General features: G+C 46.3%; 1 protein-coding gene across 3 annotated transcripts in view; it reads right to left on the bottom strand.

Annotated features, from left to right (window-relative positions):
• Positions 1-2754: 2754 nt before the first annotated feature.
• Positions 2755-14214, bottom strand: part of Hpse2 (heparanase 2 (inactive)) — a 452598-nt gene continuing 441138 nt past the window's right edge. For 2 of the 3 annotated variants that reach the window (XM_042689535.1, XM_042689536.1), the window contains one exon: positions 2964-3129. In XM_042689535.1, the coding sequence (XP_042545469.1) occupies positions 2964-3129 (166 nt within the window). Of the gene's footprint in view, positions 3130-14214 lie in introns of all 3 variants that reach the window. The other variant, XM_042689534.1, reaches the window with a different exon arrangement.

Here is a 14214-nt window from a genome sequence, read left to right as displayed (position 1 = left end):
GAGGAGCAGAAAACTATCTCCATGAAAAGGCACAGACTTCTCATTATGCATTATTAGTCTCTCAATAAGCATTTTCTCAAGCTCATTCTTGGGTTTAAAATAAAGCAGTGCTTAAGACTCAGATGATCCCAGCTGTGGTTTGCACAAGGAGGGAAGACGGACCTGGATGAGCTCTCTGAGCTTCTCAGGCCCGCACCAGCGGCTCTCCTGCTGTAGCTTGTCATGCTCTGTTTGCTACATGCTGTCTTTTGGGGTACCTGTGACAGGTGAAGCCCTGTAAAAAGGAATTGCTGTTGCTTTAGTAACCTCCCCCTCCCCTGCATGCCAAAGGGCATCAAGACAGATGTGCTAAAATCACTGTGGAGTATGATGGCATCCTTGGAGCAATGGAAATAGTTCTTCCATGAGATGGTTGTGAAGTTAGAACTGCAGGACCCACAAGATAAATATCAGTGCTTCCTGCTTTCCCTTTGATTAACTAAAAAGTCAACAAAATGTAAGCCTCTTGGGTGCAGCATTGAATACACAGAGAAAGACAAAAAGAATCAGGAATCATCTATATTCTGCCAGGTTTAGTGAAGAATCAACCCTTCCATACAGGAAATGTGTGTGGATGGGGCTGTGGAAGTCTTGGCTGTGCTGAGTGAGCAGAGGCTTTCAGGTAAAGCAGGGAGTCTGGGACTTGGGTGGCCCCTGAGCTTGGTGGATAAAGGGTCAATAACCCATTTCTCTGGGCAAGCTAAAGATCCTCTTTGTACCTCGTAGGAGAAAAGGTGGTGACAGTAGAAACTCTATCATGGGGCTGCTATGTATGCAAAGCAAGTCAGTCCAAGGCCCGGCCATTAGGGACCCATGACTCCCTTGTTATTATCAGGGCTGTGCAGCTGCACCTGTTCAGGTATAGATACTAGTGATTTGATATCTGGACAAAATTTGGGGAAACAATTTTGTCTCATTTCTCTTTCCTGTGCTCATGTTGGCCTATCCCTCCATCTCTTCTTTTCCCTCCATCTTCCTGCCTCCAGTCTTAATATTTTTCTTCCCTATCCTCTCAAAGCTAAGGCTTGGGTAGGAGGTACCTCATTCTTGAGAAGGGAGTCGACCTTTTTGCAGCCTTGCTGGTGGGGTGCTGTCTTGGGGGCCTGCTCCTCTTTCTCCAGATGCTTCCATGCTGAGCACAGCCACTGACTGGCTCCAGCTTGGTCTCGGTTCTCTCTTTTCTTTCTGTTCTAGTATACCTACCATGTGCTGCTCCTCTTGTGCCTAATAAGAAGCACGCCAAAACCTGAGTTTGCCACCTTCCTTATACACAAAATCAGCCAGTTGGCTTCCCTCTCTCAAATTCCCAGTTCTCCCAGCTGTGAACTCTCTACTGTCTGGCTCGTCTAAAAGTACTCGTATAAGTCCTCACTCCTGGGGTATTGCAGGCCTCTCTCGGTCTGTTGCTCCCACTTCAGTCCTATTCTTTTACCAAGTCGTGTTGCTGCTTAATGGAAACCCACTGCAGTTAATTATTTCCTCCATTTAAGAAAAGCACAATTCATGTCATCTATCCTGAGGACATTTGGATTCACAGAGAAGAATGTCATTGCAGCTGTGCTTGTTTGCAAAGACCCACACACCCCTGGAATCACACCATGGACTTCATCAGGAGCCTTAAATCATGCTTGATGTAAGGGTATTACACCTGCTCAACTCAGATGCTTTCCATCTACCGTTCTGCAGTTTTGCCATCAGAGCTGTCTCCAATTTCTCAGTCCTCCCGCAGTAGAGCTGAGAGCTGTGCTCTGTGTTAAGGTAAGCAGGTCTGCCATAGAAAGTACCTGGTTATCTTTAATGCCTCCATTGGATTCCTGCTCAGGAAATGCCACAGAGAGACTTAGTTATGTGGGAAGAGGAAGAAAGGCTAGATTCTGTGTGTCTTACAGTGATGACTTATGATGCACACCTTTTCAATGACTTTTGGTTAGCCTAACAACTAAAGACGTATCTTTTCAGGCTCCTAATATTCTCTCAGTGTGGCAGGGCAGGTCTAATTTGCCAGCGTGTGTGTGTGTGTGTGTGTGTGTGTGTGTTAGAGAGTATGTATGCATTTGATGTTTCTGTGTGCTTTCTCTGCTTTCTCTTTGTACTACAACTCTTTCCTTCCTGGTAACACAAAGGATTCTGATTGCTTTTTGTGGTACCTAATACATTATTCTCCATTCAAATGAATACTGTTACCTGACTCCCATTCCAAGTCTTGGGGATTCCAGATTCACAGAAGAATAGAGCCTTCTTACAAAATCTGGAGTATGATTGCAATTCTACTTTTGAAGTACCCGCTTCCCAAAGGAATAGCCAGTGATGGATGCCACTGTCAGAAACCCAGATGCATGCACTCACACATACATCAGCCAGGAAATTACCTAAACAGCTCACGCAGCAGGCCACAGCTGACTCACCCATTTGCTCCCCTATGGGAAGAGAGGTGTCAGGAAACCCAGGGCAGCAGCAGGAAACAAGACGAAGGAAAGGGAGTTAGAATTGGATTAGGTTCTTGCAGGTCCTCCTGGGGTTTCCTTCCTCCTCTGTTGAGGGCAGCAGCAGGCTAAGGTTTGGAGTTGTGGAGTTAGACACAACCTTGTGTGACCAGGATCATGTGAGGTTTTGTGGGGGGGGAGCATTTGTGTGCTGTCTGCTTGTTTGGCATGGTGTGTGTGTAAATGGAAGCATACAGCTCTAGACACAGACCTTTATCCTATATAGGCATGCATGGTGTCTACATTTTCCTTAGGGATTTACCTAGGCTAAGCTCACACTATGACATTTAGCCTCTCTGGAGGGTGAGTCTATGTTGACTTCAGCAGTATGGGGCCGAAGAGGCTGGTTACTAAGATGTCTGAAAAGTCAGGGTACTATGAGGGTGGAAGAGTAAAAGGCAGTCCAGCAGGCCCATCAGGAACTTGTGAGTGGAAGGTGGTTTATCGGTAGCGGCAGGCCAGAGCATTGACATTCTTGACCACATAAAAACCCATGGTGACTGGAGGGATGACCAATGTCCGGCCAGCCCGCAGGGGGCGGGGCTTCAGTTCTGGGAGGGTCCCATCATCCACCATCACTAAGGGCTGGCCATTCAGCTGCACTGACCTATAATGGGGAGAAGAAAAAAGTAACCAGTATAGGACTCAATATCATATTATCCAGGCAACATGACAACGAAAGTCTGGTCAGCCCTGGCTTGCCTATCCATCTACTCTATATGCTAAGTGTCCAACCTATCTATCATTTGCCTATCAATATGTCTGTCTGTCTGTCTGTCTATCTATCTATCTATCGATCTGTCTATCTATGCTTGTTGGTTCTGGAACTTGAACTCAGGATTCATCTATCTATCTATCTATCTGCCTATCTATACATTCTGGTACTAGGACTTGAACCCAGGATCTCAAGTTCTCTTTTGGCTTTTTTGCTCAAGGCTAGAGTTCTACCAACTTAAAACACACCTCCATTTCTGGCTTTTTGATGACAATTGGAGAAAAGAATCTCAAGGAGTTTTCTGTCCAGGCTAGCTTCGATCTCTGCTCCTCAGATCTCAACTTTCTGAGTAGCTAGGAAGTTGAGTGCACTATTAGCGGACTGGCTCAATCAGCATTTACTGCCACTGGCTCTTCCCAGACACTGACTTACCTGCTTCACTGTCAGAATTCATCCTCTATCCTGACAAACTTCTAAGGCAAGGAACTACTACTATCCCCATGTTTACTTTGAGCAGCTAAGTGACTTGGCTAAGGTCTAGAAGCCAGGATTTGAATCTAGGGATTCTGTTCCCATAGCTGCCTAATATAGGCCAGTGAAAGGACTCTGATATGGAAGCGGGGAATTTTCCCCGAAGCTGTAAAGTCATACTTGCTGCTCAGGCAGACTTCACTACCTTGACAGAGTTTTCCCCAGGATGCACAGGCTTTCAAGGGTTTCAGGAACTTCCCATCTCATTTACTTGCATCTTTCCTGGACAGATTTGACAGATGAGAGACCTGTCACCTGCCTAAGGTTATTCTGAAAGGGGACAGAGACATAGCTAACAACTCGGCTTTTTCAAATCTAAGAATGCATTTTGTATTTAATATTTAACAGATGTTTTCTCACTTTTGCAACATAACAAAGAGGGTGATAAAGTTGGTATGTGAGATCGCAGTCCACCTCCTCTGCTTGCTTCCAATCTTTTTGTGGAACTAGATATTTTCAGCTAGAGAAGTGGGATCATATCGATAGCATGCCATGAGTGAAAAGAGAAATGATGTATCTGGTACTGACTCCAGACTTCCCAGCTATTCCCGATGCGCCCAGGGGAAGGCCAGTTTTATGAGCCAGTAGAAACGGCCCAAATCAAGCCACCAGGTGGAAATACGGTTGTAATGTCACCTCTGAAAATCAGGCTTGCCTGGTGATGACTGTCTTTGTGTTTTGCCTAACCTCTGAGCTGTAAGGAGAGAAAAACGTCATAAAAGGAAATGGAGGTTTTTGTTTGCTGTACCTTCTGTGCTGAGGAGGGAGGGGGAAGGAGAACATCAGACTCATACCCAATAGAGTGGTGAATTCTCAGAGATAAGTATGTTGGAAATGGTTCCCAAAGGAGAGCTAGGCAGAGAAGAGCTCCAGGCTCGGTCCCACATGGATAAGCTTGGGCTGGGCCCAGATCTGACTGGGAGAGAGGCAGCATCTCCCTCTTGTTAAAATGACTGAGGAACAGAGGAACAAGCAGGAAACGCCTAGATGCATAGCCAGGCCTGCTCTGGATGGTATAGGGGTGATGGGAGAATTGTGATCTGAGCATTGACCTCATCTAATATGCAAGGAGCTTTGGCTTTCAAATGTCAGGAAGCTTTTGCTGCCTCCCTGGTGAACACAGTTTGCTTCTCAGGATAGGATGAAAGGAAAGGAGGAAGGACTCAGTTGTAAAACAATCCCAGACAGCTTGTGTCTCCACAGTGTGTTTTCATTATTTTGTTTCAGGTGATGTAAGAATCCAACAACCAGACATAAGCATAGTCAAATATAAAGTTCAGTGATACCAATTAACCTTTCCAGCACATACTCAAACTTATATAATTCCTCTGCTTGCCAACCTTCAATTGTCTCTCTTACATACAGAGCTAGGTATAAGAAATTAGGTAATGGGTTTTAGAATAAGATGATCCCAGAAGGCTGACATCTTTTGATTCTAGAAAGTACAAACCGATGTGTGATAAGTAACCCTTTTGAAAGCTTGCCAGTAACAAGCAGCTATCCTGGAACAGGTTCTATTTGGAAGTCCTCATTGGTTGGTTTGAACTCTTAACTGGAGTTAGGATCCAGGAAGCATAGTCAAGACATTGGGCTGCAATCTCGAACTCTAGCTTGCTTGATGCCTTTAGCAAATCCCTTAACCTCATGGCCTTGCAGCTTTAGCATCTGTAAGAATGTTACATAAGCTGTGGTGTGAATGAGATGAGCTAAGAGTGCTTTATAAAGACAATGCTTTATAAGCTTAAAGAACTAGGTAAGCAAGGGATGGGACTTCGTTGCTCTTTTTTTGTGGTCCTTGTGGACAGATATATTTTTGGGTCCTTATCAGACATGACTGCTCTGTGGGGCAGGTGTTCTTCATGGCTGCCTCCTGAAAATCTTCCCTCTCTTTCCCCCCATGACTTCTCTCTTCCCAGACTGACCTCCATTTCTGCCTGTGGTTTCCTGTTGAGGAGGAATCATTCACCCACTACCTGACTCTCAGGCATGGAAGTTCCCCTATGCATTGCACTTGGATTCTCTTCTCACACTGCCTACTTCTCCCTGGGTGCTATGGTCTACACCTACACCTGATTCTTACCTTCAGATCCATGCTTCCCAAAGCCCATCCCTAGCCTAGATCCTTCTTCTAGACTTATACATTTTCACTTGGCAACCCTCAAGGAACTCATGAGTCACAGGATGCAATTCAATCTTCTCCAACCATGTGCTTATCTCTGCTTTCTTTTTAAAAATCTGTGATGGACTGTGTGAGTTGGTGGCTTATATCCATAATCCTAGCTACTCTGGAGGCTGAGATCTAAGGATCTCAGTTCGAAGCCAGCCTAGGCAGGAAAGTCTGTGAGAGTCTTATTTCCACTAAACTATCAAAAAAAGCTGGAAGTAGAGCTATAGCTGAAGTGGTAGAATGCTATCCTTGAGCAAAAGAAGCTCAGAGACAGTGCCCATGCCCTGAGTTTACACACACACACACACACACACACACACACACACATACACACACGGCCCCTACACCCAATCCATGATGGCACTCCTGTTTATCTAGTTGAGAGTCATCTCAAGGCAAAGCTCCCTCCTCCCATAGAGATGCCACATTCCTCAGCATGGCTTTGAGTAGTAGCCCAGGACGCATCACATCATGGGTGACTGCTCCTGGAAGGCTTGCAAGCATGTGGACAGTCAACTGATTGGAGCCAGGTTTGTACTGAAACAGAAGTCCAGTCAGAGGAGTGAGATGACCACATGGAGAGCTCATACAAGTGGTACGGAACACCTGAATGGGTCTGGAGAATGATATGGCCTGCAGGCTGTCCAGTGATGTCCCAGTGAGACCTTATTAACCCCTGCACAATCCACCTGAGGTGATACCCTCCTGTGGGACCCCTCCTGGCTAGCTGGAGGTCCTGCTTATCTTTTGCTTCAGTGAACCTTTGCCGCTTTACTTCTCCCTCCATGTCTGTGCATTCATTCTTGGAGACCTTAGAGACAGAGGACCTCATCCAGCAGCTACAATTTTTTCAGTACTACAGTCACTCAAGATAGAACACTAGGGGCCTTCTGAGACTTCTCCCCCTATTGCCACATCTAGGGTCACTCAGTCACATCAACTCTGTTTCACTATGGATCAGTTCAGCTCAGTTCTCTTCCTGTCTGTTATGGCTTTAATTTAGAACATGCCCCAACTAGCTTGTGGCTTTGTTAAAATGATCTGCCATCATGACACTGCTTCAAACTCCCCAGCAACTCCTCCCCCTCCACTCATCTCAGACCCTGCCAGTTCCCTGGGGCTCCAACCCCACACTGTGGACCACAAACTTTGGAAGTGTGCATAGGGTAAGTTGAGAGCAATTTTAAAGAGTTTATCAATACATCTACAAACGTTATTTCAGAAAAAAATATTTTAAAAAGGTCTTCCACATGGGGCAAATATTTATTTCAAATTAAAAACAATGTGAAGTAGATATGTACAGTAGATTAAAATACACAAGGTCATTTGAAAGGGTAGTAAAATTGTTTTTCCTAACAAAAATGTCAGTGGACACTGTTGGAATGAATAAGATGCAAGTTCATTTAAATTATCCATCGATTCTTTTGTGGTTGGGAGAAAGGAGTTATTATGTACTTTGAAAAAGAGACAATGACTCTGATGTGGGAAGGTAATGCCATTTGCTGGCATTTCAAAGGAACCCTCTTCCTTGAACAGGATGGGCATCCTTGCCCCACAGGACCAAATCCAATGGCTTCCAGTCATTGCAGGGGGTGTTCCCTGCACCCAGGAAGGTAGTTAGCCTTCCTCCATCAGACCAAGTGTAATGGACTCTTGAAGAGCCTACTCAGGTTCTGCTTGCTCTCGCTCTTAAATGGGCTAGATTAGTAGTCCTACTTGTCATTAACCTCAAACTTACCTAGGACTCTTCTCTCTCATAATTGCTCAGTCCCTCATTGAATTCTCAGTGCCCAAAGGTACAGAGCAGGGAATTAAATACATTCTGAATAAGTGAACAGACTTTTAAGGCTCTTTATATTATTTCTGGGCTTCCTGGGTTAGTCTCTCCAGCTCTGAAGAGGCTCAGAGAGATTCGCCAAGAGTCTTTGTAAGATTCCATTAATATACCAATTACTCTGGCTCTTAGATAGAGATGTTAGATAGATAGGATCTGAAGGATCACCACTCCTACAAGTCATTCACTAGATACCTTATCCCAATCTGACACCAGGCCATTGATCCCTGCTAGGGTTTTTGCTTTTTTTAATATTCCTAAAAAAGGTCTATAGGATCAGATCTTAGCTAAGCTAGCAGGAGTTAATTTTGTGAGTTCCGTTCATCTGTTCTTAGCTACAAATTCCTTCCTTTTAAACATGGAAAGAGTGCTTTGTCACCTCACTCTTTTTCATATTTAACTTGTTACCCAGTGAAATCACACCATGTTAGATATAACAATAATCTTCAATTATATACATTTATGAACATACTGTTAAGTTCGCAAATGATCACATTATTGGTTTTAAAAGTCTCTGATTTTTGAAGCACTATTCGTGTCTCTTCATTCCTTTCCTTCAGGCTAGGTGTTAGCATCTGCATATCAACATTCAGAGGGGGTCTAAAGCCCCCACTTACATAGCCTGTGATTAGAAGGGTGGAGAGAAGCACTGCTGCACTTAACCCAGTCCTACCCACCTCCTGGGCCACAGTAATTGCTAAAAAGCCCAGTGAGATATGCAAGGCAGTGTTACTGTTTTTGTAACTTCATTATTGAGACAAAGGTCAGAGAGGTTAAGTGACCTACGCAAGGTCATATAGCTCTAAGTGGCTAAGCCAGGTCTCAAATACTGGCCTGTTGGTCACCTTTCTACCATTTCCTGTCCAGTTCCAGGTGTGGCTCACCAAGATCACATTTCTTTCTTTGAAAATCTTTCTTATCACATTTTCATCAAATGCCGGGACCTCCTTCCTGACCCGTAACTCTTCAAACCAAATGCTCAATGATCTGGGTGGCAGTTGAATTATTTCTCCTTAATTCTGTCGCTTGGCTGAACTGCTGAGGATATTTAAATTATCCAAATATTAGGACAAGTGCATTTGATCACCAACTGTTTTTACAAAGTTTGAATGACGTTCTAATTTCTAAACTTGTTTTCTTAGTGTTATTGGTTATTTGAAATGGGATTTGGTGTGTCCATTTGGAGTCAAGCCCTCTGCTGCCCAGATCTCTGAGGGAGCTTCCTGGCTGGGTCAGGCCTCCTCCCATTGGTTGTCTATAATCTCTGGTCTCCATGTCTTATCATGGGCCTTGATAGCCATGGGTATTTAGGTAAGGCTTTAACTCTTCTGCAAGTCTGATGAGCCTGACCTTTTCCAATCTTGAAGTTGATTTTCTGGCCTACGGGGAGACTTTTTGAGGACGTGTGTGTGTATGTGTGTTGTGTGTGTGTGTGTGTGTGTGTGTGTGTGTATGTGTGTGTGTTAATTGGAACAGTCTGGGAGCTGGTATTTGGTTCAGTCTAATTCTGCCTCAACCATTTAGAGAGTTATTTGCCTACTCAGATCCTAGGGTTTCAATGTCTATAAAAGGGCAAAGAGGTAATGGACCAGGTGAACCCTAGGATCCCTTTTGGCTTGATTAACTTACAGCCAGGCTGCTTGTGCCAACAGCAAGCTTAAGGCAAAGTTTAACATCAAATTTAGAATGAGCCTACACAAACAGAAATGTGATCATGACATTCACCTGGCCAAATTGTTCAGTGACTTTGGACTGCTCTGAGAACATTGTCCAAAGTTCCTATGAGCAGGCCCTTAAAAAAAAAATCCTCTTCTTTGGCCCCTAGAGGGTCCTAGTGGCTTCTATCCATTCTAATGTCCAAACACCTTTTCATTTCACTTCTTGGCCCACAACTTCTCCAAATCTCAGGGTCTTTCCTAGAATCTTCCTCAGACTCTGCCCCCTTCCTTTGGCCTGCCTATCTCTGACTTCCAAAGTATACCCAGATTACCCGGTGCCTCATGGTGTACTGGACAGTGACATTTGTCAAGTCTCTCCACGGCATAGGACAGACAGCATATACCTGTCTTACCCTTTAGATGCCCGTCCACCCACTCACAAAGCAGGTAGTCAATAAAAGACAAGTATAAATATGTAGGCAGAAGAAGAATTTGGAAGGACAGAAACTGAATTTTTGATCGGGATTGCACTTGAAACGCGCAGATAGTCTAACACATTATCAGCAAATCTTCGTCTACTTCTGGATTGTTAGAGAGAAAGAGGGGAGGAGGGGGGAGGGGGGGAGGGAAGGGGGGCGGAGGAGGGAGGCTGGATGAAGAACCCTGCGCGTTTGCGCCTGTGCGTGCGCGTGCGCAGGTACCCCGGGAACACCAGCCCTCCCTGCGCTCTCCTGGGCGCCACTAGAGGTCACTCTTGTCCTACACAACGGCTCCTGGAGAGCCAGACTTCTTGGGGCGCCTAGGGAAACCCTCAGGCTTCCAGGGGCCCCCACGCCGCACTCCAGTCCCAGGAAGCCCCGGAGGTGTTCGCCGAGGTTGACTTCTCAGGAAGAAAAAAAAATAACTCACAAGATCAATCGAATCCTTACGCAAACCTACTGCGGTGCACTTGGCAGGGCCCCGCCTGGAATGGGGCCCAAAACTAAGGGGACGAGTGCGAAGCCCGGCCGCGCTTCTGCAGGGGTGCCGGCCGGCTCCTCTGCCGGTGGGCGGAGGTTGTGGGGAGGGTCCCCACGCGGGTGCGGGGCCGGCGGCGTCCGCGAGATCCTCCTCCAGGCTCTCCGGTCTGGGGTCCCCCATGGCCGCACCTCGCTGTGCTTTGTAGGATCCGAGGCTCCCCGCCCCTCCCCGGGCTGGGCTGGGAAGCAGGTACTGCCCCTGTCCAGTTCCACATCAGCCCCTGGTTAGGGGACGCCTCTCCCCCCTCCCCTTCTCTCCACCCCAGCCAGGTTTCAGGTCAGAGGGGCTAGGCCGACCCCTCCCCCCCCCCCCCCCCCCCCCCTTGCTGTGCATCTGGGGCAGCTTAGAGAGGAAGCTGGGTTCAAACTGCCGGAGCAATTGCCACCAGGCCGAGGAGGGCTGCCCAGGGCTGTCTTGGGTACCACAAACTGGCTGGGGCAGAGGGCCTTAGATCCCTGTACCTTTTGCCTCAAGGTCATGGCAAGGTTATTTTCTTTCAAGCGAGTCCCAAACTTCTCACCTCGCTGCTTTTGACTAAAACCTCAGAAGCTATGGAAAAGCCTATCCTTCCCACCAGGCCCAGGGGTAGCTTCCCCCCATGGGGTCTCCTACTCCACCTGGAAGGGAGGGGGCACATTATGTGGGCCTCCTTTTTAGCAGAGTCCCTTATTGGCTTGGTGGAGAGACTTAAATCATTTTTGTCTGCTAGGGTGGCTTGTTTTCACGATCAATTTTCTTCGTTTGCAAGAAAATTAAGTACTTGGCTCAGTGCCTTGTTGCCTAGGACAGCAGCTGAATGAATACTTGGGTTTCACTTGATCAGCAACCTCTCTAAGAGTTCTAATGAGGCAGGACACTCCACCCTCTTCTACTGCTGGCTTAGAGAGGATACTGTAAAAGAGGAAAGACAGAAAGTTTCCTGTTCCTCTGCCTCTTCACTAGGAAGGAGAAAGTTCCTGTCCACCAGCACCTTCAACCACCCCCTTCTTTCTTTCTGCTGTCTTAGGAGACATTGAAAGGATGAGAGAGGACACATTAGGATTCTGTTCCATAGGTAGAGCTGGGATTTTAAAGGCATATTGTTAGGGAGACAAGCTTTTCCACTGTAGAGTTAGGTTTGGGTCACCATTTGAGTTGTGTTCTAGCCAAATCAGTGTAGTGATGATCCAAGGCATAATGGAGATTCTACCATATGCTTCTAATGGCTTAAAACAAAGTTAGCACACTTGGAGGACACAATGAGGGGCTGGCTAAAGAACCCGGATTGATACTGATACTGTGAACTTCCAACAGATGAGAAACTCATCTGGGGGGCAGTTTGAGAAGAGAATTTGTTCCTGTAACCATCCCAAAGCTCCATATCATAGGGCAAATCACACTCAAACCACAGGGCACACTGGGAGCCAGCTGTAAAAACCAGGAGGCTTGAGCATGAAGTTAACTATGGCCCCTTCCCATTGGGAAGTAGTGCCATGATGGCCGAGTTTCACAAGTGGGATTTAAGGGGCAATATTCATATCCCATCCCCTACTTGTGTTGTACAAATTCAATTATAACAGGCTTAGTCCTTGCCGTCGAAGACAGAAAACCTTAAAATATGCAACTATGTGGCCAAACACACCAAAACAAACACATCTCTCTTTCTCTCTCTCATACACACATACATAATAGAGGGAAAATCCAAGTTAGCTTAGATTTCAAGGCGTTCTGTGGTTTGCCCCCAATGTATCTTTGTAGCCTTTCCCCTCACTCTACAAAGCAGCCTACATTCCAAACCTCTGAGATGACTTGTCATCTCCCAAGAAAAAATGAGTCTTGAACTTTGGTTACCACATCCTTTGTTAAAACTTGTCCTTTGGTCTCAAATGGCCTCCTCTACAGACTTCCTACCAGGATGGCTCTGGCAGCTCTATTCGGTGGCCCTCTCAGCTCTGAGAGTTTCAGGAGAGTCCCACATCAGAATACAATACAGAATACAATCTATCCCTTCCTTCCTCACCACTACCTCCACTCCTGGATTTACGCCACCCTCCCTCCCCGCTCTTCCCCAGGTCTGTTTTGTCTTAATGCCTCCTCTGTGGGTAGGGACCAGGTTTTCTCTGCCCTACTTGTGTGGAACAGGAGGAGGCAGTGTGGAGTGTGAAGCACTGCTTTTACAGGGAGTCTGCAGGTGGAGGGGAAAGTCAGGTAGGAGGGAAGAGTGTGTGTGTGTGTGTGTGTGTGTGTGTGTGTGTGTGTGTGCATTGCACAGAGAGGTTTTCCATATGTGAATTTGGGAGACTGTCCCTAAGCCACACTCTGAACTAGCTCTATTACTTTAAGGTCATGGCTCCCTAGATACCGATTGAAATCTGTTAAAACAAAGGAGATAAATTTCCCAACTTTATTGGCTTTTGATAAAGTGTCCCCTATAACAGCAGGTGCTCTGGGTTATCCTCCAAGGTGGAAAATAAGATGTCCCAGATGTCCCCGGCTCCACTCCAAGGTCCACAGATGTCAAAGGGTAAAGTGTACAGCGTCGGAATCGTTCTTGCAGTGATAAGCAGCAAAGAGGGTGGTCTATGAAAGTGACGGCTGGCCTTTGGCAGCCCGTAGTTTTGTGTTCCAGACCCTGTTATCTGGCATGAGTCACTTCCTGCCCTGGGTCTCCTGATGCCTGGCAGTCAGAAAAACACAGATCCAGGGCCCAGACCTTGCCAGATGGGTGAGCTGGATCCGCACTTTTCACTTCTTATCTCTTAACATCACCAACCACAGCTTCTGGGAGGTGTGGAGAAAGAGGACAAGGGCCATTTCTTCTCATTCTACAGGAACTGCCTGCATATTTGGCTTCTCTGCCCCTGAGTGTAGAATCAACTGTTCAGAAACACGTTAGCTATCCCCTAAAGAACTCATTTATGAGTGTCTGGGTAGGGATCCCTGCCTGCAAAAAGGGTCCCCAAGTGAAGAGGGCCCGGGGACAGGAGACTACAGCCTTGACAGACAGCTACGCAGAGAGTTTCCAGCTGCTGAGAATGAGCTGGACGAAAATAGATGCTGGAGCTGAGAACAAATGGAAAACTCTCAGAACCTAACAGTGAAAACCTTGGATTTCTAAACATTTTGGTCTAAGATGTCAAGTCACTATAAAATATAAAAGCATTTTATAATCCTCTAATCTGCACAGTGATCTGTGCATTACTAATCAGGGAATTAAAACAAAACAAACAATACAGCCTTTGGGAAGCCAGCCCTCATCTTTCCACTCAGCCATAGAAAATTCCCAGGGGCTCCTGGCGTGTTCACACCTTCGGCAAAATGGCATGGCGCTTGGATGGAGAATTTAATCTGGAGGAAATCAAAGATTCGAATCATCTGGGACCTCGTTCCCGCAGGTTATAGAGGGGACAATGGTTTTCAACCTTGGCCACATATTGGAATCACCCTGGGAGCGTTAAGGAACACTGATGCCTGGGTCTCAGCCCAGAGATTTTGGTTTAATTGGTCTGGGGTGTGGTGTGGGCATTGGGGTATTAACCCCCCCCCCCCCCCCCAGGTTATTCAAAGTGCAGCCAAGGTTGAACAGCATGGGTGGAAAAGGAGTGGAAATATGTTTGCAGCTGGGGGTGGAAAGGAATCAAATAACTTCCTAACCATCCTGTTCTGAATTCATATTACGCTTGAAGTAACCACGTTGGGAGGCCACAATTTTGTCTTTTCTTTTTTCTTTAACACAGAAGAAAATGTGAATGTTTCAAAGGCTTTTTGTTGTTGTTGTGGAGGTGACC

Source organism: Dipodomys spectabilis, unplaced genomic scaffold (genome assembly GCF_019054845.1).
Source record: "Dipodomys spectabilis isolate Male_0828 unplaced genomic scaffold, ASM1905484v1 ptg000125l, whole genome shotgun sequence".
In the NCBI taxonomy this organism is placed as follows: Eukaryota; Metazoa; Chordata; class Mammalia; order Rodentia; family Heteromyidae; genus Dipodomys; species Dipodomys spectabilis.
This window is presented reverse-complemented; position numbering and strand designations above follow the sequence as displayed.